General features: G+C 44.2%; 1 protein-coding gene across 2 annotated transcripts in view; it reads left to right on the top strand.

Moving 5' to 3' along the window:
* The window catches only part of GALNT14 (polypeptide N-acetylgalactosaminyltransferase 14), a 237,458-nt gene that overhangs the window by 147,273 nt on the left and 67,077 nt on the right, over positions 1-23,108 (top strand). For both annotated transcript variants that reach the window (XM_019483095.2, XM_019483098.2), the window contains one exon: positions 11,601-11,699. In XM_019483095.2, the coding sequence (XP_019338640.1) occupies positions 11,601-11,699 (99 nt within the window). The remainder of the gene's footprint in view (positions 1-11,600; positions 11,700-23,108) is intronic.

Here is a 23,108-nt window from a genome sequence, read left to right as displayed (position 1 = left end):
GACAGGTCTTGTTTGACCTGGAGGGATGTGGGCAGTGGAGTTCCCCAGGGCTCGGTCCTCAGGCCTGCACCATTCAACATCTTCATCAGTGACTTGGGCGAGGGGGTAGAAAGCACCCTGTTCAAATTCGCAGATGACACTAAGATGTGGGGTGAAGTGGGTACGCTAGTAGAAAGGAACAGGCTGCAAGTGGATCTAGACAGGTTACAGGGGTGGGCTGATGAGAACAGGATGGGGTTCAGCACTGACACGTGCAGGGTAATGCACCTGGAGAGGAAGAACCAGCAGCATACCTACAGGCTGGAGAACTCCCTTCTCACCAGTGTCGAGACAGAAAAGGATCTTGGAGTCATCATTGATGCCACAATGAACATGGGCTGACAGTGTGGGGACATGGTCAGGAAGGCCAACCACACCTTGTCGTGCATCCACAGATGCATCTCAAGCAGGTCCAAGGAGGTGATCCTCCCCTTCTATGCAACACTGGTTAGGCCACAGCTGGAGTACTGCATCCAATTCTGGGCGCCGCCCTTCAGGAGGGATGTGGACAATTTGGGGAGGGTCCACAGGAGGGCAACCCGTGTGATCGGGGTCAGCAGGGCAGGCCCTACGAGGAGAGGCTTAGGGACCTGAACCTGTTCAGCCTCCAAAAGAGAAGGCTGAGAGGGGATCTAGTGGCAGTCTACAAACTAATCAAGGGGGACCAGCAGGCATTGGGAGAGTCCCTGCTCCCCTGAGCAATCCCGGGAGTTACAAGAAACAATGGACCAGGAGGTCAATTGAACCAGGAGGGAGTTATTGCCTTTGCACTGGAATTGACCTAGTATGCTCCATACCAAGACACGGTCCTCCCAGGCCATTGCTGAGCCACCCCCAACAAGAACTGCCAGGAGGAGGAGATGGCTATTGATGTGGGCTGAGCCATCTGTCTGCTGATAAAATAAGCTCTTCATTCTGTGGTCTAGGGTTGTTAATCTTGCATTGCCCACACTGGCAATTAACTATATTTAGTTATGTAAGGGACTGGAAATCCAGGTATGCAGCAGTCAGCTTCAGTGTAAAAAAGACTTCTACAGGTGTGTAGGGAGCTCATGGGGGGTGTTGCCTGGTGTCCTGGTTGCCTGGTATATCCAAATAACCTTGGAGCTGACATAGAGATTTATTCAAAAGTATCCTTCAAAGTGAATAATTCTTCAGGTGAGGAGCTTCAAGCTAGAATTGTTCAAAGGCTTGGACTTCAGGGCATTGTGCCTCTTGCTTTTTACATGTCAGTAATATGAAGAAAAGGATACAGCAGGATTAGATCTCAAACAACCCTATTGAATAGATGTATTCAAGTATGTAGGCCCCGATTGTTGCTCTGACTAATATTTGATGGCATCCAAAACACATTCAGCATCACTACAGGGTTCACAGACTATTTAAGGGGATACTGCCTTACAGGGTTGACCTCTGCTTGTCTGCTCCCTTTCTCCTCATCTGGCAAAAAGTACATAACAATGTACTAAAAGTTACTATAGTTGTAATCATTGTAGGAGAGCCATGGGAATCAGAAGACTTGTGCATTTTGGCCTGAAAGAAGATAGGTGGTCAGTGGGCTGGGTGCCTCAATGAATTAGGTGTTCATATGCTAGTGAATTCAGTGGGACTTGGATGCCTAATGTGTTGTTTGAGAATTCAGAGATTTTACTTCTGGAAGGGAGTGAGTTCCTAAACTGTACGACAACCACAGAGAATGTGCTGGCTCCTCTTATTCCAAGTGTCACTCTTATAGCAAACAGACCCATTATATGCAGTAGAATTTGGCTACAAAAAGTGGCATGATCCCTGAGGTCTCCTGGACCCAGGTCATAAAGGCCTTTGAAGATAAGGTTGAGAGACTTGAATGAAAACTGTTAATTAGTGGTGACTAGAGCATTTAGTTGGAAGGAAAACTGGACAAGAATCAGAATTTCTACTTCATGGGAAACTTTGTGATTTCAAAATGGTATTCTTTCTGTTTCTAAATTGCTTAATTCTGAGTCAGGTTGAAAACAAACAAAAAATTAAGTTTCATATGATGGAAATTGTATATATATCTGTTTCTCTCTCTTTCTCTCTTTCTATATAATCATTCAAAGTATTTCTTATTGATAAAAAGTTTTGTTTCAATATCAACTTTAATTTTTTTTAAATGAAAAGTTATTTCAAACTGAAAACTCAATTCCCTCTGCCAGTAATATTGAAACAGACTGTTTTGATATGATGAAAATGCTTCCTTTTGATTTTTTCCCCCTAATTATGTGAAAATTAACACATTTCCACAAAATGTTTCCATTTTAATGAAATGGCATTTACCAACAGAAAAGTATTCCACTGAAAATTTTCCACCATTTCTGCTTGGAAGTCATCTCTATTTCTGTAATGAGGATTTGCACAAGTTGGGATGCACAACTGAGTGATAAAAGGCCAGAGCTGAAAGTCAGGAGACATAATCTGTTTCATTCTGATCAGCCTTGGTTGAGACCCGTGAAAATTTCTATACCATGTCAAACCATGCTTGTGAGCTCAGTCATGAAAAGAGGCTCTGCCCACTTGCTTCTTCTTCACACAAACCAAAAGATGCAAAAATGATAGGTAGGTGCTTTTTGGTATATGCCCAGAGTGTGTTCAGCCCTGCTTTCTATCTTGGGCATGTAGTTATGTGACTTTTTTTTATCAGGTGGTTGGCATGAAGCAGAAACAAGTTGATGGAGTGTGGATTTATGGTAGCCTTCCTTGGTATAGGTAGGGTAGGCATGTCCTTAAAACTGCCTTGAATCTTCCTTATGACCTGGGGTCTGGGTTTTCTATTTGCAGCGGAAAAATGCGGATTTTCTCCTTTAAAGTGTCATTCTTTAAAGCTCTCTTTTAAAGGAGAAAATCACAGATTTTCTTTAAAGGAGAAAAACCCAGGAAACCATGGGTTTTGCCTTGAAGGCTGGCAGAGTTCCAGCCTGAAAGGGGCTGCTTGGGGCTGAGGGGAGCGGGACTCAGGGGGCAGGAGACACCATGTGCATGTGTGCATGCACATGCATGTGGTAGCCAGGCAGACTGGTGGAGAGCAGCTCCCTCCAGGTAAGTCTATGGGAGTGGGGGAGGAAGGGGCACAGGTGATGTGGTGGGGGGTATGGGGGAACAGATGACACGTAGGTGGGGGGGCACATGCCCCTCCAGATTTCTGCACCCATAGTGGGATGTGGGGTGCAGGGCTGCAGCCAGGCTGGACCTGCCTCTGTGGCCTAGTGAGACCCAGAACAGGAAGGAGCACCATTGTAGTTGTGCCCCCTGCTGCTCTTGGGCATTTAGGGGGCACCTCACCATGGCAGCGCTATGCTCTCTGCCACACCAGGTCCTGCCTACCGGGCCATGGAGGCATCCTTTGCCCAGTGCTGGTCTGACTCAGCTACAGCCCTGCACCCTGCTGTGGGCATAGGAATCTAGGAGGGGACACACCCCCCTTGATGCAACACCTGTGCCCTCCCCTTCCCCACACACCTATCCCTTCCTCACACACTGGGGGGCTGGGGACAGTGGATCAGGAGTGAGGAGCACCAGCAGGGCTGGGGAGCTGTCGGTCAGGAGTGAGAGGCATTGGCAGGGCCAGGGAGCTATGGGCCAGGAGGGAGGGGCAGCAGTGTGGGGGGGAGGGGCTGCAGGTTGGGAGTGAAGGGCACTGGCAGGGCCAGGGGCTTTGGGTTGAGAGTGAGGGGCACTGGCAGGGTTGAGTGGGGGATGTGGTTTGGGGGTGAGGGGCAATGAAAAGAGCAGGGGTAGGGCAACAGCATATGAGGGCTGCTCAGTGCTACAAAGCAGTGGTGGAGGTGACAGCCACATCCTGGTGAGTGAAGGAGGCAGGGGGAGCTCTGATTTTCCTTGATAAAAAAAGCCAAAATCAAATGCCATAATGTATAATTATTTAGAGTTTATTTTATTATAGTGATTGAGGCACTGATAGGCTTCCAGATTGCTTTAAATTTGTAAATATATCATAAAACATTGTGTTCAACTGATACCTATACATATAGCAGTGTTTCATTCTAATCCTGGAAAAACATGGATTTGGGGGTCTTTAATCAGAGAATTTGGGGATCCTTTATCAGAGAATTTGGGATTTTTAAACAGAAAACCAGGATCCCTGCTATGATCATTAATGGAACAGTGTGTAGAGTAATGTACTATTCTATATGCATAAGCTTAACAGAACTGAGCCCTTAACTTTTCACAGTCTCAGTTTCCCCATCTGTGAAATGGCATAATAATAATGAGGAGGAGTACAATAATAATAAAACAACAACTATAATAATAATAATTGTTGACCTCAGAAACGGACAGGATGCCTCAAAGCGTTTCACATGTATGCACGTGAAATGCTTTGAGGTCTTGGTAAGGAAAGTTTCGATAGAAGTTTAAACAATTGTTCTTTTGGCCAGTGTCCCTTGGAGAATTCTCCATGGCTTTTGTTAGAACTGGTGTTTTATTTTCCCTAACATTATATATGCCTGGCAACTATGAGCTTTGAAATTCTCAGAGGCTAATCAGACCCCATATCATGGTCTGCTAAATCTGATGTGCTGATGGTTATGCTAACATTCCTTCCTTGCATTGTTGCAAGACTCCAAAGCAGGCAACTTTAAAATATTTCAAACTGTGAGCTACAATATATTGCAAGCATAAGCAGTGCAGTGATTACTTTTTTTAAAGGAATAATCTTTAAAAAAACCAAAAAAAAACTTGTATCAGGTCCGTAAAAATGTTGTGCTTTTTTTTTTTGTTTTTGTTGTTGGCAATTGGTTGACCTATGAAATACCATAAGCAGCACAAAACACTTATCCAGTGACAGCCTGAGGTAGTGCAGGCAGCTCTTAGCGGGTTTATTTTCATTATTACAGCAATTTTAGGGCTGCATGCTGCAATTTTCACTTGCAGTGAGGTATTAAATTGAAATTACCCCAGATGTAATTGTCACACAGAATAATTCTGGACATGCTGAATTTAATGCTTTTCCAAGCTGTGGTTTTTATTACCCAAGCAAGTGCCAAAAAAACACTTGTAGTCAACAACTTAAACTGAAATCTGCTTCTTTTTAGGAGCCAGGGTGTTTAGCTGAGGTTACACTGGGGCTGCTTGGAAGAAAATGGCCAGAACTTCCATGCCTCCTCATTTGTCTGACAAACTTCCCTATTCATTTGGACTTCTTTCTTCCTCTTGCTTACACTATCTAAATTGAGAAGTATTCCTGTGGAGCTAGACTAGTGTAAAACCAGTGTGAATGAGTGAACAGTGCTGTTGTGCTCTGTCAGATGTGCACAGAGTGACTAGAACAAGCCTCACATCATTTCACCCTTGTGCATCAGCTGTACCCAAGTCAGAGAATTAACACGTAAATGGGAATTTTTCCAGAGCAATGAAATGCTAGGTGTAGTCCTACACTGCCCTGTACCTTGGTCAGTCATTTATAGATGTGCAAAATGCGTGTAAAAAAAAGTTCTCCCGGAGTATTCTATATCCACTCTGCTGGTGCAGCGCAATAATAAATCAGACTGGCAAGGTGCAAGGCAAGAAAGAATCAGGCTAGTAGGGTTCTGAGCCTGGCCCCTTACACACACACACACACACACACACACACACACACACACACACAGAGAGAGAGAGAGAGAGAGAGAGAGAGAGAGAGAGGGGGGGGGGGGGGCTGGCAACAAAGTTTGGATCCAAGCTTTTACAAAGTGTTTGGGTTTTGAATTTTGGCTTGTCTCCCAGCTTCTTCCATGAACATTTTCTAATCAGTTTGGTACTCAGTTTGGTGCTATACATAAGTTACTGCACTGTAATGATGACTAGAGCTTTAGAGTGTATTACGCAAGGGGTTTTGATTGATGACCCAATCCACACACCTTCCCAGGTCTTCCGCCTTCTGGGTGATGTCTTCTCCATACATACACTGTGGCCCTCTTAACTATTGCAATAACTTATATTAATTCTTTATGGTGGGTACTTTCTACAGCCTTTCTTTACTCTGCCAAAATGATCGTCCCTTTCCTGAATCATAGAATCCCTTCTGGATGCCACGTTTGGAACGAGTGGTTGGACACATCTGGAAATGGTTAAGAGATGACTATATAAATAGCACAGAGCACAATCCATGTAGCTTGTAGCTTTGCAAGGCAGGAGGCATTCAGATCTGAGAGGACTTTTAGTTTTATTTCTCACAAAATTAACCAGAAACAACTGTATACTACTGAATACATTACTGCAGGATACTAAAGACCAGAGTGACTGGGTAGTGCAGCAAAGGGCACAACCTGGAGAGCTGCTGTTTGATAATTTAATAACTCTTTGCTCTCAGCATTCCTGACATATAACTGTGATGAATGAAATATATTACTTATGGGTAGGGGAAAACGTCCTCCTGCATGCTGATTGGCTGTGTACTTTCAGGATCTTCTGACAAAGGAGTTATGTATCATTTTGGATAACACAGGCCAGGCATCTGGCCAATCAGTAGCAGTTGTAAAAGAGCATGCAAAACTGTCTGGAAGATGGGGAAAATGTGATTCAGATGACAGTACATTGGACATTGTGTGTTTGTCTGTCTTCCCGTTTGCTTGTTTTGCTTTAAGGATCAAAGAGAGTCAAAAGAGAGTGGCAAAGATGTTAGAGGCATATCTGGATACTCAGCTGGTATAAATCAGCAAAGCGTTATATGGAGCTATACTTACATCAACTCTGGATCAAAAATGGCTGCAATGGTTGTTAATGTTTTAATCTGGGTAGAAGAAATACCATAGTGAAGATACTATACTCAGAGGGTGCATCTACACATTCACTAATGTGCCCTAGTTACTGCGCATTTAGTTTAGAACTTAATGAAGTACTAACTGAATTCGCAGTAACTACATTTCTCATGCAGTAGCGCCAGCGCACGGTTTTCTTTTCATGACAGTTACTGTGCAGCAGCGTAATAACATTATGAAGTAGCTTATTAGCATGGTTTTTGACAGATATGCTACTGCACAGTATTATTAGGCTACCACGCAGTAAGCATCTCATATAGACATGCCTAGAAGTCCATAATGAAAACTGCTCAGTCCCTCCATCCTATTCTGTCCTATCCAGGTTGTGTAATTAAAGGACAGTATATTTAGAAACAACCAATTTAGAACCTGTTCTTTATTTACCTTGTTGCAAACCCATGGAATTAGTTCCCTCTGGAAGTCAGTGAAAGAAATTCTGTGGCTGGATTTAAAATTAGGCTTGCTAGTTTTATGTGTGCTAGTAACCACAGTAGGAATGCAGACAGGGATAATAATAAGGTTAATTAGACTCCAGCTTCATTTCAGGGCATAAGCTTATTGCTTTTGGGAGTCTGGAAGGATATTTTTTACTTGTAGTATGTGCAGAATCATGGAATGAGTTAGCGGGTATTGTGGGTATCTTTTAGCTTCCTTTGAAGCCTCAGGTGTTGGCCACTGCTAGAAACAGTCACCGGAGCAGAAAGGCAAATAGGGTGGTATTGTTGTTCTTTTAGTAATGACAGTTGTCAAGGATGGGGGCTGGTGGCAGAACAGAGCACCTGGTTTGTAAAGTGTTTCCTTTTCCAGGGTTTGGATAAAACCATAACTCTGTCTGCACATTTGTGGACTTTGGACAAGTTCAGCCCTGGAGCTGAACTTTGTAGATTTGATCCTTCTTCACTCTGTTCTCTGTTCCTGTCACCTTTTGTGTTGTTGGTCTCTGCATGTATAGTGCTGGGGGGCAATAGATAAAAGTACACTCGATTTCAGTCCTCAAAAGCAAAAGTAGACAGAGGTCTCTTCTGAGATTTCTTCCCTCTTCACTTGTTTTATTGTTTTAAAACCCCACTTCAGTATAAATCAAACATGAGAATAAACTACCAGTGATTCCTTTTTCCCAGATGGAGTAAGTATTGACAGAATCAGTTGACTTCATTTAAAAAAAAAAAAGAAAAGAAAAAACAAAAAACAAATGCCCCCCATCTCCTGTTACATCTCCAAGCCTCCTGAGCGAGGATTCCCTATGATGTTCACTAAAGCTACTAAGATGACTCACTGTATGAAAGCCTTGAGAGGAACCTTCTTACAGGACCTCACATGGGCATCATCACTTATGCTTAGGACCTGAACCTGATGACATGCCGAGCCTTGTTACACATGAACTTTGGGTAGCTCTGGAACTCTAAACCCCTGGATTGTCCACACAGTAACAAGTGAAACTAGTTTTAAGCACACTTTAGTTATCTTAAAGTTACTCCACTCCAGGGCAGGTGTCTTTCTGATCCATGTTACACAGCTCATGTTCCATTAATGTGCAGCCATGCTTCACAGATGACCCACCTAAGTTGCAGTCCTCCAGCATCCCAGGATGCCGTGTCCCCTCCTTCACTGTGCTGTTCTGTGTGGACAAACTTTCCACCCCCTGAACTCTACTGCCTGGGGGCAGGTTTGGCACCAAGGCCAACTCCCCCCTCTCAGGGAGTGACCTTCCCACCCTCAGGGTGCAACCCTGCGCACAAACATCCTGCAGAGCACATGTCAGCTGCCCAGGCTGTAGGACACGGACAGGTCCTGGGGTGGGGTTGAGGAGGTATGGGAGGAATAAGGTAGGGAGCTGGATCAGATCCCCATGAGCTGGGGATTACTTCCCAGGGCAGGAGCAATAGCTTCCCCACAGGCATCTTCCCTCACTGCTCCCACCTCCCAGGTACCCTGGGAAGTAACTCCCCACAACCTAGAGCAGGGACAGAAGCCCTTGGTGACTGGTGCCACCCCCCGTGACCAGTCCCGCTGCCCGGGGGGGAAGGGGGCGGGGGGGTGGTGTTCCGCAATAGCCTATCACTGTGGCCGATCACTACAGCCGCTTCCGGGAGTGGCTGCAGCAATCTGCCAGTGCTTGCAGTAGGGGCACTGGTGTTCCTGCCTGCCCCCCCACCTATCACATAAGCAGCGAGCGTTGGCCAGTCAGTGGCTGCACATGCACCCCTGTACACCCCCTACATGTCACCGCTGTCCAGCCCTGTAGTAGCAACTCACAGCTATAGCTTCTACTTGGGCCCCTGCTCATCAGCCCTTTAGTAGCAAATCAGAGCTGTGCAGGTAGTGAAACAGTCAGAGAAGGTTTTTAGGGGTAAGGTGCAACTGCTGCAAATGGAGCTAGCACCAACACAATCAACATTTAAAGAGCTCAAAATGCAATGTGTAAAGGGCCTCACACTGATGTCATTCAGGACTGACTCTAGAAGCCATGATGCTTAGCTAGTGTGAGTTGGATCAGTACTAAGTGCCAGAGTTTCTCTGACAAATGAGTCAGTGCAAGATATCAAAAGAGCCTTTTTTAAACCATTCCCCTTTGAAAGAGCCAAGTTATTTCCAGACTTGATGTGATTCAAGGCAGTCTTGGGGTTCTTACTACAAGGCTTCTGCAGACTGAGTGAAACACCAGAAGACTAGGCATAATGTAGGAATGGAATGAGAAGGAAAGGACAGTTATACAGGGTGATCTTTGGGAAGAGGATTTTCTGGTCAACCAGTCACTTCTGTAAGCTGGTGAATAATTTTTTTGTGGTCCTTTGTATATTGTCATTTTTAACACAGGTGACTGTGAAGCAAAGGGATTCTGAGGTATTGATGAAACAATAGGAGGGAATATATATTTTTATTATACTATACTATCATCAAGATTTCCCTTCATTGTGAAGCTGGGATCCCAGTGCACCAAATGCAATGCAGAGAGTAGTCAGAGGAAGTCCCTATTCCAAAGAGAGACCAAGTAGACAGGTGTGAAGAGTAAAAAAGGCACAGGGAAGTGAAGGGCCTTTTCCAAGATCACACAGAAGGTGAGCTCTACAAGCCAAGAATAGAATCAAGGTTCCTGGCTCCTCATCCAGTTCTCTATCTTCCAGATCATACTGCTGTATGAAGATTTGTTCTGTCCACTTTGAGACAGCATATCTACTTTAACAAGACATTTTTGTCTCCCCTCAAGGAAACATGTTCTAATAACCCAGAGCTTCACCTGTCCTGTTTTCTTACTCACTGCGACCCCTCTCCCAAGTGATCACTGAAATCCCAGTTTCCCCAGTTCTCTTTGGTTTCTCTGAAAGATTACGCACTGTATACATAAGGGCTATGCAAAATTTTGCCAGCTGTTTCATTCTGACACTATTTCGACCAATTTTGAGGTCGAAACAGCAAAATCGGAACAAAAAAAAGGCCCTCGAAATAGCCTCAAAACATTTCAAAAGTTGAAATGTTTTGACCATAGGCTGGGGATGGGAAGTCAGTCCAGCTGGGCTGACTTTCCATCCCCAGCATAAGATCTGGCAGGGGGTGGCGAGGCAGCCCCACTGGGCTGCTTCCCAGACCCCCATGCTACATTGTGCCGGCGGTGGGAGGCAACCCACCTGGGCTGCCTCCTGCCCCTGGTGTGATCTGGCATGGGGGACCGGGAAGCAGCCCAGCTGGTCTGATTCCCCATCCCCAGCAAAACTCGAAACAGCATTGAAACAGCCTTTCTGTTTTGATGGAATGGAACAGCTGTTTCAACTCAAAATGAAATTCGAGACTAAACACTGTTCTGTCAAACCGTCAAAACTTAAGGCAAAACGGAAAGGTGCCATTTCTCACATCCCTAGTATACATGTATATGCATAGGTTGGGCTCGCTCACCTCAGAAACTGAGGTTTGTATTTGTGAGTGATTCTGCAAAGAAAGAGCCTTTCTGCTGACAATTTCCAAGGGAAAGGGAGAGGCATTAGCATTTTGGTTGTACTTCAGAAAAGGCATCCAAACTATATACTTTGCAGTTCATAGATGGAGGGAGCTAAGGAAGCCTAAAGTTCAATTATTGTATTGCAGCTGAGGAATATTATTTACTTACTTTCCTCATGCAAAACTCATGGCTTTATCTCATGGCTTTATTTACAGCATAGCTCTTCTGAATGCCACTTTGAAAGAGCTGTAAAATCTGGGAAACACTTCATCAAGCTCCAGGCAAGCAGAAGGGGGCCAGTTTGCATATGGAACAACTCTCTGTCCTGAGCCTCAGTCCGTGAAACAATGGAGAGACCAGTGAAGCTAATGCTTCCTCTCATATGTCTGTCCCCACTTTATTACATACCTGTCTCTCTCCTCTGACCCATTTATCAAGGCTGAATTCTCACCAAAGCACACAGGTTTGGATGGGCTCTATAGCATGATAATATTTGTGTTTATGTTATAAAGCTGTTTGTGCCCCAATGTCTGGTCAGGTTTGTGGAGCATTGTGGCTATAAAATGAACCCCTTTGTGAGGTCCAATCACAGTAGGGATCCAGAGCCCAGGTAAAAATCTGAAAGCAGGAAGCACAGAATTCCCAGGTGCTTTGTCCCACAAAACGGGACACTGGAATTTTGGGTCAGACATAAAATAATACCTAAGAAAGCCATTAGTTTATTAGTGCTTGGAGAATACTACATGTGCACCATTTGCCTTTCCACTGTGCCTTTAAGATTTGTTTCTATTAAATAAGCAAGTATTCCAAAATTCAAACATTTGGTTATATCTGTATCTTTTGATCCTACTCAGATGTACTACTTTGCACTATCGTCCAGATCTTCCACCAACCAGTATCATCATCACCTTCCACAATGAAGCCCGGTCTACCTTGTTAAGGACTATCCGAAGGTAAGATGGATACTGCAAAGGTATATTTGAGTGCAGTCTGGTTTTCAAGATCCTTCTCCAAGGAAAATGTGTGCCCCTTTCCTTACAAGATAGCAGTCACATAGTCTTAAAATGTTTCTAAAAGGGATTAAACCTTGTTATGTATTTGCATCTGCAATTGTACTTAACAGGATAAAATTGCAAGGGCTATCAATCCAAGATCTAAATAATTGTCAGCGGAGGTTAGCCTGAACTCTGCCCCCTGGCAAGCATTATTGTGTACAATTAAGTGCACTGTGGTGTGGATAGCAGTAACTTGTTTCATTGGATCTGGTCCTGGTCCCTATCAGGGCAAGACACCATAGTAGATGGATCCTAGCTGCCTGTTTTTAAAATCAGTCAGGGATCAGTGCTCAGCTGTGTTCTTCCACAGTTGGGTATCTGTTGTTTTGCACATGTCTGCCTCAAGATCACCTTTTGAGCTCCTCCAGAGATACTAGTCAGCCACGTATAATGACAGCAGGGATAATAAGCTGAGAAGCTCTGGTGGTTCACACACAAGCTGCATTTTCAAGGACAATTTCTAAGCTCTTCCGGATGATCTGTAGAGAGGCCTGGGCATATGGCCATTCTTTCATTTGCTGGTTTGTTCTTGGCTATGCTTTACTGTAGGGGATATAGTAGATGCCTCATTTTCACTTCAGATTTTTAAGAGCAGCATTTAATCCCAATGTCTGACTTGAACCAACAAATCTCCATTCTCTGGCATGTAAAGGTTTTGGGTAGTATACCCACTGTATCTTCTGTATAGAGAGTTAAATCTGGGTGCCTTTCTCAGCGGTTTGCCACGTGGCAGAGGGTTAATGTCTTCACTGGTGATTCTGTAATATACATTTTAAGTGTGGAGTTCACGCCCATGGGGGTGAGACATTGATGTCCCTGAGCAGCCAGGCAATAGACAGGCCTTTAGTAGATGCATATTGATAACTCCCCTGGACACTCCAACAGGACAATACATCCCGCAGTTGTTTCTCTTCATAGATCTGCACCTCAGTCCCAGTCTGCACACCCCCCCCACCTGCTGTTAAGCAGATTTTACCACACTGTACTGAACTGTATTGGCTGTATAGCATAGACAAATGTTCACAGAATATGGGGCAGACCCCAAACACTTATTTCCTTGTGACCGTTGAACTCAAGCTACACTTTCTGTTGAAGGGAGTTAGCATAGTTCTATCAAAGTTTGTAAAGCTAGATTGATTTATGCCTGTCTCCACACCTCTTTCCATATCTGCCGAGTACATCAAAACACCATTCCTCTAAGGGGCCCTATGCCATTGTTCACACTGGTTAGAGGTAGGTATTGGTAACTGCCAGAGCGGATTCAACTTTGCTTGCTAGACTTCTCCTTCATCCTTTCCTCTGTCCTACAAGTGAACCTGACAGCTTGGCAGCTGAATTGCCACTTTGCTCTGTGATCTCATGGCCAGTCCTGTCCCATGCATTTCTTGTCTTAGACTCTATTGCCACCTGCCATAGTGCCTGCTTTAACAGTCACAATGCACACTCGACTCCCTCATCTTGAAACTTCCTCAAGGATCTGCCTCTTTCTCCAGCTTAACTCATATAATGGGCAGCAGCTCATTTCTCTCTGACCATAGCAGCACACCAAAGTTACTGTGCCTGGGAGTAGCTGCCTCGAGCACTGAGCACTTCTCTGCTTTGGGAGGAATTATTCACGCTGACAACCCACATGCTAATCAGCCCACTTAGGTACCACACAGTCTTCTTCCAGTTATGAGGAAACTTGCAGAGAGCCATGTGGTATGCTGAGGCTGCCACTGGCAAGCCTGGTAAATTTACTGTGAAGACTTGGCCTCAGAGACCATTTCATCCTCCACAATTAGCCCTCAGCCACTGGACAGTCCACTAACACCTTAAATCAGCATGAGTTGACATCTCACCACTTTTAGGGTCCAATGACGAGCTCATAATCCCTAATAACAGAGTAGCAAAATGCCCTGGAAGTGTTACTGTTATTTCTGAGGGATAGTAGCTAAAAGTGAGGAGTATTTGGTCTAGAGTATAACCAGATACTCTTCACGTTTAGTCATTAGTAGTGTAAAGATGGGTATATCTGAAAGAGGTAGTAGGTGAATCAGAATTATGCTGGGATTCAAAGTGCATAGGTGTAGACTTTGCCTATTGTTTCTTGTTCCTTTATTGTACCATCCTCATAAAATGGTTCCTAATTTCCATAGACAGCAGCTGTTTCCTTCATCCTCCTTATCTTGTTCCTTCAGAAAGGGATTTCTTTTCTATTTATTTGCCCAGGTCACTCTGCTCACTCTCCTGTCCCTCAGTTGTGATTTCATTCGCAACTTCTGCCCTTGTCACTCCACCTCCCCTCACACATGCATCTCTGTTAGGTGTGGTCACATGTGTTTTCTCTGCTGGTGTGCATCTCCAAAGCGGGTTTAAATTCCAGCTGCTTCCTCCCACAGGATAACTTCACAACATCACAAAGCACCTCAGGATGTTTTACACTGAATCACTCTACAGTGGCATGGAAAGACCATTTTTGTGTTTTCTGCTGGGTCAAAGCCAGGGTTGAAAGCACCTGACAGATCAAACAAAGTGAAGGAAGCCCAATTCCAATCTCCCCTTGCCTCCTGCTCTTTAGGATGGATTCCTGGATTTTTCCAGGTCATTGGGCAATGACCTGCCTTTTTCTTCTGCCCACGCTAAACATGCTAAGGGGCCACTCTTCTAGGGTCACAAGGCCAGGGCTCTCCTCCTCACTTTGCTTGTAACATGGGAATTGGCAGACTTGTTTTGGATCAGCTACCAAGCCCTTAGAGAGCCAACTGCTGTTAGGGAAGAGCAGCAATAAGTCAATTCTTTCCCTACCTCATGTCAAGTCTGAACACTCACACACCTTCCTTTCCCTGCCTGCGTTTTGGATCCAGATCAGATTTCATCTGCCTCTTAAGCATTTTGCAAGCTAATTTGCTGTGCCCTCTGACTGATCTGGCTTTACTCACTCAGCAAATGCTTGGCTTAATTAGATATTACAGATCTTTATCCTGTGACATCTGCAACATCTTGGATCATTTTCCACATGTCGGTCCAAATGAAATCTGACTTATTAATACTACTTTGTAGTGCTAGAGCTGCTGCAGCCCTGGATCTCAAAGCACATTCCGTGGAACAGTAAGAGTGCTGCTACGTCACTCTGTAGTTCATTGCAAAATGAAACAGTTGGTAAGTTCCATTACCCCCGCTGACTGAAGGATGAACCAGCACCTCCCAGAGAAGTGAAGTGACCCCCACAAGGTTACTCAGCCAGCCACTGGGTTATCCTGGACTAGAGGCAAAGTCTCCTTGGTTAAAGTTAAGTGTTTCCTCCACTCTGAGTGGATACAAGCTGTATGCAAGATGGCTCCCTCCTGATTGCATGGAGCCTAGGAAAGTGTTTCCCAGACTCTTTTTTTTAGTGGCATTTAGAAGAGCTATGCTCCAAGTCCTCCAACAGCACTGTGAAATTAGTATGCACAATCACCTTCTGTTTACAAATGGGAAGAATGTAGGACAGAGAGAGGGTGATCTGACTTGCCCCAACATACAGAGAGAGTAGGTGGCGGAGTCAAGAAGTGAGCAAAGGCTCTAAGAACAAGCAGCAGTGCCCTGTTTGGCTGCCTAGCAATGGAATGAAATACTGCCAAAGAGCCTTCATCACACTGATTATTTGGTGTGATAAAGAAAAGAAATAAAAAATGGAAAGGAAAATCAATGAGTGCTGTAAAATACAGAAGAGTGGGGACAAGCCATAAGTCCAGGTTATACAGTCCTAACTAGACGAATCAGCCCATTTGGAGTCCTTCAGATGTGTGTACTGAAGATGAGCAAACACTGGGGGGAATATCCCATTCACATTCCTCTGAATGTGAAGGTGAACTTTGATTTGGCTGTGTCTGTGTATCTTTCTATGAGCCTTAAGCACTTTACTTGCATGAATAAGCAGGAAAAGCTGGAGTTTAGATTGGGCACCAGAAGCTAGGACCACAATTAGGAGTAGATTGTTAAATCCACATGTCACACCCAGTCCTGAGTGGCGATATGAGTAACCTAGTCAAGGGATGGAAACAAGGTCGTGAGACATCTGTCTCTACCTGGCACAGTGCATCATGTGAATTTCAGAAACATGAACACTAGCAATTTGCATCAAGGAATTATCCATTAAGGAAAACAAATGGATCAATTGAATGACAAACCAATTCAGATATTTTGTGATTGCTCACTGTTCACTCACAGAGGGGAAAACAGGAAAAATTTACTGCATTCATGATTATCTACATGAGCAGATATGCAAAAATCTCAGGTAGTAGGTAGGCAAGAGAGAGCCTGCGTGCTTCACTAGCTAAGTTTTAAGGCAGAAGAGAAACAAAGAGGATAAGAAGGGAGAGGGAGAAAAGGAAGATGGAAGGAAAGTTGGCCTTTTCATTAAGGCGGTATTGCCCTGGGAATTACAAGACTTGGGTTCAGCTCCTGGTTCTGCCACAGACTTGTCTGGGAGACCTTGGGCAAATTTCTTAATCTCTCTGTACCTCAGTTCCCCAGGCAGAAACTGGAGATATGATAGGATTGCCCTATATGATAGGGGTCTTGTGAGGATAAATGCATTAAGGATGCTTAGATGCTCAGAAGCATTGGTGACGAGCGATATAAATACCTGCACTGAGAAAAGGAATGAGAAAGAGTATAGAAGGCCCAGGATGTCTTCTCAGCCATCATCCTTTCATTTCCCAAATTGTTTTCTTCCCTCTCTCTCTCTCTCTGCTTTCTACATACTTGAATTAAAAAAAGAAAACCTCTATCTCATTTCCACGCTCCTCCTGTTTTGCTCCTCCACAGAGAGAGCTGAAGGACGTGCACAATGGCATAGCAGCCCCTGGAGAAGGAAAAGCAATGCTTCAGCGAAGGAGCTGGACTCAATACCGACAGGGGCTAGATTGAGTGTTCAGTCTTCTGACAGTGATTAGGAGTCACATCTTCCTTTCATGTAACCCTTTCTAGCAGGAAAACAGGAGCCATGATGCTTGGCAAACTATATAACATGCAGCCAGGAATATATCCCCCTAGAAATGCAGCCTGTAGGGAGAAACACTACATACTTCCTAGCTTGATCTTGATTTGCTACCATTCAAGTCAGAAGGGGGCTGCCCCACGTTTCCCTGGGTGTGCTCAGCACCTTGGATTATACCTTGGACAAGAAATGCCCGCAAATTCTGCATCCAACAGAAACCAGAGCGTGTTCTAGCAAAGCAGAATGATAGTCCCCAGGCTGGATTATGAGTAGGAGAGCTAGGTAAGGGTCCCTATGCCTGTTGAAATGTGCTGTCCAGGATCCCAGGTACTCAGCACCTCTCTGTAATGTCTCAGCCAAAGGGGATGAAGCAGGTTAGGAAACTTTGGGATCAGCCAAGCCTTTGTAACAAGTGAACAGGAGAGGAATTGAGAAGCTCTGCTGGCTGGCAGCCTGCCAGGTGAGGCAGTGCTGCAGTGTCTGATACTCTAGGCATAGTGCCCAAGCTCCCCCAGGGAATTACTGGGCTCAGAGCTTCAGGAGGCCGATGCCAAATTGGGCAGCATGAGAAGAAGCAGGTGTAGCAGACCACCCCAGAGCCTGATGTGGGGAGAGAAAGGAGCTGCATGCTGAGAGTTTCTCTCTACATCCATCTCCTCCTGTCCTGAGCTCCCCAGAGCTGGCAGTCTTAATGGGGCTGCTTTCTCCCACTAATGGGGGAGCTGTCTATCCCCCCACTGCTTAGGAGTCCCACTCTGGTTCATTCTCCTCCATGTTGCAGGACAAATTCCAGCACTTCTTGACCTCCTCAGTTTATACTCCAACACCTGAGGGCTGCCATTCCTTAGGCAGCCTTCATTTCTAGTAACATTACTATATATTCAAGCAAGCACAATGCTTTCCAGAGTTTGAGGGAAATGTAGTAGCCACTCCTGATGAGGGGCTCAAGGCCGTTCCCTTTCTGCACCCAGCTGGCTCTGTTGGGTGGTTCAGAAGATGGATGGTATCCCCACACACCTTGGAGAAACTATCGCTAACAGTAAAACTCATAGTTCATTTGGGTACAAACTGGTGCTCATTCCATGAACAGGAAGGTATGTTTCTCATGTGCTGACAAGGCGCTGGGTACCATTTTGCCCACACCTTCACATATTGCTTCCTTTGAACTTCACCTACTGAACCACAAGTGTGTGGGTTCTTTCCCCACCTTGTACTAGGTGCATTGCAGAGTGGATTTGCCATGTGGTGCACAGTATGGAGAACAGTGTCAAGCCCATAAGAATGTCCTTTCACTTGCCTTGCTGCCCTCAAGCACCTGTACTAATTTAGCTGCTTTCTTTTCATTGGCAAGGTCCCAGCCACCTGTTGGAGAACCTCTTTACAACATAGGTGGATGTGCTTAAATCACAGTTTGTGTTTGTGGTATAAATACAGTTGAACTATGGACCTAATCTTTAGCTGATGTCAATGCTCCACGTGCCCTGACTTCAACAGAGCTACAGTGACTTATATCAGCTGAAGCCTTGTATTTGAACCAGGTTTCTGAATTGCTATAGCTCTAGTAACATGGATGGCTTTAGCACTGCTAGGACAGGGATCAGTCCCACATAAAATGCCAGTCTGAACAGAGTTTTTAGGATGCTTTAATCATCTGTGGTGATTAAATCACCTTGCCTTTTGCATGAATCTACTCCCATGCTTTCTATAACTAGCATCTGGCTTACTCTCTACATCTCCTTCCTGCTTAGCACAGCTCATTCATTTCTATTTAAACATCCAGCTTCCATCTTTCTCTCTTTCTCTTATATTCTGAGCCGGACTTCAGTGATTTCATGGCTTCCCCACCTTAGCCATTAACCTCAGCTTTGGAAGGCTGTCAAGAATTCCTTTTAGACATAAGCCCCTCCTGTCAGAAAACATCCAGTTTTACTTTGCTGAGTTGTCCTTATGTATTTATTCTTTAAATCTGCAATTTGGGGCTCCAGAATTGAGAGCCTTAGTTATTTACCTCTTGCTGACAGCCCCAAAAAACATCCTTTGGCAAAAATCGTGATGTGAACACCCTGCATCCCAGATCAAATATTTAGGTTGTTAATTAGCAGGTAAAGTAACATGTCTTTCACTTTCCAATAGCTGTCGGTAGAAATAGGTAGTATCTTGGGCAAAGAACGCCTTGTACACTCCCCTCTACATGTTATCTCATGAGCATCCTAAGGTTGCCAAGAAAAGAAAGTAGGGAAAGCATGTATACTATCCCTTAGACAGTAGGTAAGCACTTTATAGAGGCTGTGCCATAGCTCAAATGACTCTGATTAAAAGACTAAAAACAAGCCAGGTGTTGCTCTGAAACTGTATAATTAGCGCTATGTGCTGACATTTTTTTCTTTATTCCTTTAAAAAAATATATTAAAAAAACCTGGACATTTTTTTTATTTGCTAATCATCTCACAGTAACTAAGTATACAGTTGTACATGCGCTTTTACCTTTTGATGTTAACATAAAGAGGACTCTTGAATTTCAAAGAGCTGGTGGGTATTTGAGAGAATAAATGCAGAAGCTGCAGTGTAATCAAAGCTCATTATGGTTATTCTTGGTGTGATGTCTCTCTCCCGCTCCTACATAATTAGCCATTTTGGGTGGTTGGAGCAGTTCATTTAGGCGGGCATTTTCTCTTCTCTCGCACTCTGTCTGACTGTGACTTCTGACCCCTCTATCACTTTATTATACTGCCAGTTTTTCTTATTTCACAGACCCCAATATGTTGCCATGGAGAGAATTGAGGGTTCACAATTCCAGACGGATCAAGGTCTGGAGTCACTTTTATAAACGAAAAAGTGTTAAAAGATGACAAAAATACACACAAACAAAAGACATGCGCTCACATCTGTGAACAATTGTCAGTGTTTCTTGCATCTGCATTTTGCAAGCATCAGTATTAATTTTGTTGTGATAATTATTTGCAGGTGGAATTTGGGGATCTGATTCAACAAATCCTTACTGTTGGGCATGAGGAGGAGAATGCCAAGAAAAATACAAGTGGCAAAATTAGTTAGAGACTATGATGAAAATGTAGGGTCAAACTCTGCTTGCTTCCACTTCCCCCATCGTAGTTATTTTATTGAACTAAAATAAGTTACAACCATATACATCCAAAGTAACAACACAGAATCTGACCCTTATTCAATTCAGTAGGTGTAAGTAAATCCAATGGGGCGAATCCTGGAATCCTTCTTGATAGTAATTGGTGTTCATGTGAGTTAGGACTAAATAAGGGACTTGGAATTTGTTTCAATAGATTTTGCAAGTGGGATTGAAATTAAAAAATATATATTTTTCCATTATAATATACTACCTGTATTTTATTTCAGTATCTATAAATAACAGAGGGACTTCAAAGAACAGTGATATTAAACATCGTATGTTTTTACATGTATGAAAGAGAAAAGAACCACCAAAAAAAAGAAAAAAGAAAATCAAAGCTCAGTGAGGATCTGAGTAATAGAAAAGCTGGCTTTGAATTTTTAAAAGTTCCTTATACATTATCTAAGAAAATCCCTGCAACATCAAGAAGCTCAAGGGTTCAATGTTTCTGTTTCCAGTCATTCTTCAGGACTGTCACACTAGGAGAGTATGTAATCTGCTGTGTTTCCAGTGGTTTCGGTAACTTACTGTCTGATTAGTGGAGTACAAGTAGGAAATGTGTGTCAGATGTGGTGAATTTGGCCTTGCTGGAAAGCCAGTACATTTGTTCTTAGCCTCTTTATGAAATGACTTGCACTTACCTTACACTAAACCTTTTCTGCAAAACCTTTACTGCCAGTGGCAGCAGATCATTACTGGGCAGGTCTTTGGCAATTTAGTCAAGAGGTATGTATAACTGTAGTGACAGAAGTATCTGCTACACAGTAAAGATATACCCACCCTAGCTATAAACTAGGTAGCTTGGGTTCCAGTAGCAATTTAGCGACAGAAGCACGGAGCTCTCTGTACAGGATAAATTACTCAGCCTATATTCTCTTTATGGTTTAACATGATCTGTAATGGGTATGGAGGGATACTGAGGGGGAAAGGACCACTGAGCTCCATGTGCAGCAGTTTCTTTAGCTGCCTCTGCTTGCTAGAGCCTCTGCTCCTACTTCCCTGGAAATAAAAGTAAGGTGTTTTCTTCAAAATCAGCAGTTATTCCCAACAGAAAATTGACATCAATGAAAAAGCCTAACATGTTCAGTGTGACTCCACTGGCCCAGTGCTCTCCTGTTCCAGCTCTAACAAGGCTCCAACCTGCATTTAGGCTGTTTTAATTTGCATTAGTGATGCAGGATTGTTAATGGAACCTAGATCAGGGGAAATTAGGCTGGATGGAGCAGAGCTGTGCCACACCTTTCTCCCATGCCAGCACAGGCACAGTAAGTGCAAGGCCTGGCATGCTCTATCCCTGGCACCCAGATGGTTCCAGTTACCAGAGTATCTGAGTACCTCCTCATCTGGAACGTGTTTATCCTGACAACACCCCTGTGGGAAAGGGCAAAGCTGTGATGAGCTTTGATGGCACCCTTTTAAGATGGGGAAACTGAGGCACAAGAAAGACCAAGTAATTCACCTGAGGTCACACAGGCCATCAGTTGTAGAACAGGGGGATGAACTCAAGTTTCCAGCTAATGCCTTAATCACAGGCCATTTTCCCTGTAGGCTGTTCTCCCATCCCTGGGGAATTCTCTGCAAGCATCTTGTAGCTAATTTGCAGCTTGAATGGCCTAGAGGGGCTAGCTCTGAGCGTCCAGACCAGCTGCATTGCCTTTAGTAGATATGCTTGCGATAAGAGCAGACTTGGCCCCACTGATGCTGTCTTCCTACTGAGTGTTAGGGCTTGCATTATGCTTCTGGCACCTGAATGTAGACAGCAGGTAAGGTGGAAACAGACACTAAAGCCTCCAAGCTGCTTTGACCCCTGCAACTTCCCAGCCCCCACCCCACATTTATTTATTTATATTTCTGGCTCTCTTACAATTTTCCCTTTCCCGCAGGTTTCACCAGGTTTGGTTTCCAGGCAATCAGTGCTTGTTAAGTATTCCACCGAGCATGATATTGCTCTCCTGTCTCTCTGTTCTGAAGCCCAGCTGCAGTAATTTGCTGAACTCAGCTCTTGCAGAGAGGTTTTATTTTATTTTATTTTTTTAAAGGAAGAAAAAATAACAAACCTATTAATAATAATAATTAAAAAATCCTTGACAGGTGGGAACAGTACATCTATATCACCGCGTGTGCATCCTGCGGGGAGGAGGGGAAATCCAGCCGCTTTGGCAAATACATGATGACAGTGCTGGCTCTGGGTGTTTAGAAAATCTACTCAGAACAAGCCTCAATAACATGACATTTAAAAGGACAGTGGCCATAGGAACTTTTGCTATGCTGTCTTTGGAGGAGATGTACTTGTGCCAGTGCCCTGAGGGGTGATAGCAAGGGAGGATTTTCCCCAAATATCCAAATTCCTGGTAGCGTACTCAGCTGGTGTGAGCCAGCAGCGTTCTGTTGATACCAGCGCCGCTCCCCTGGATTGATACCAGCCAAAGATCTAGCTGGATAAGACAGAGATGAATTCTGCTGTCTCTTCCTCTGGTGTGAATCCAAAATAGCTCTATTGAAATGGGAGGAGTCACTCTGGTTTTGCATGTTGTTTTCAGAGCATGTAAGCCAAATGTACACCCGCGCCACGGAGAGCAGAATGTTGCTCATTGTGTACAGCTTCAAAGCCAGCTCTTATGAGAAGCTTAGCACTCCAGCTGCCATTAATTTCAGTGCAAGGGCACTCAGGTCACCACAGAATCAGTCCCTCCATTCTGGGGCAAGTTGGAGGAAAGCTTGGCTCCACCGATAGCATTGTGCCACCCAGGAATGAGTACACTTATGCTGAGACCACTTGAATGATGTGGGTTGAATGTTTACCTTGAATGTTATTAAAGTAGAAGAGGCTTCAACAAAGGAGTAGAAAGGAGAGGGAGAGATAAAGGTCTAGTGAAAAAATAGGATGGAAACAGAGGAGAATGGAACACGGAGACAAGAAATAACAGGAGGAGTATAAGAAAGGAAGGAGGCACGGGGAAGAGAGAAATTTTTAATGACAATCAAATACAGTGGACCTCATTCTTCTCTTAGGGAGGCTGGCATCATTCTGCTGGCTTCAGTGGAATTGATCCTGGCTTACACCTGGGTAACTGAGTTCAGTGTTTGATCTGGTATAGGCTAAGGACAGACATTACACGTAAACCAGTTTAAGTGATCAGAAACTGGTTTAAACCTGTAACAGAACAGATGTCCAGTGCACATAAATCAGTTTGAAAATGGG

The sequence above is a fragment of the Alligator mississippiensis genome, chromosome 1 (genome assembly GCF_030867095.1).
Source record: "Alligator mississippiensis isolate rAllMis1 chromosome 1, rAllMis1, whole genome shotgun sequence".
NCBI lineage: Eukaryota > Metazoa > Chordata > Crocodylia > Alligatoridae > Alligator > Alligator mississippiensis.
Note: the sequence above shows the minus strand (reverse complement) of the source record. Positions and strands in the feature narration are given on the sequence as shown.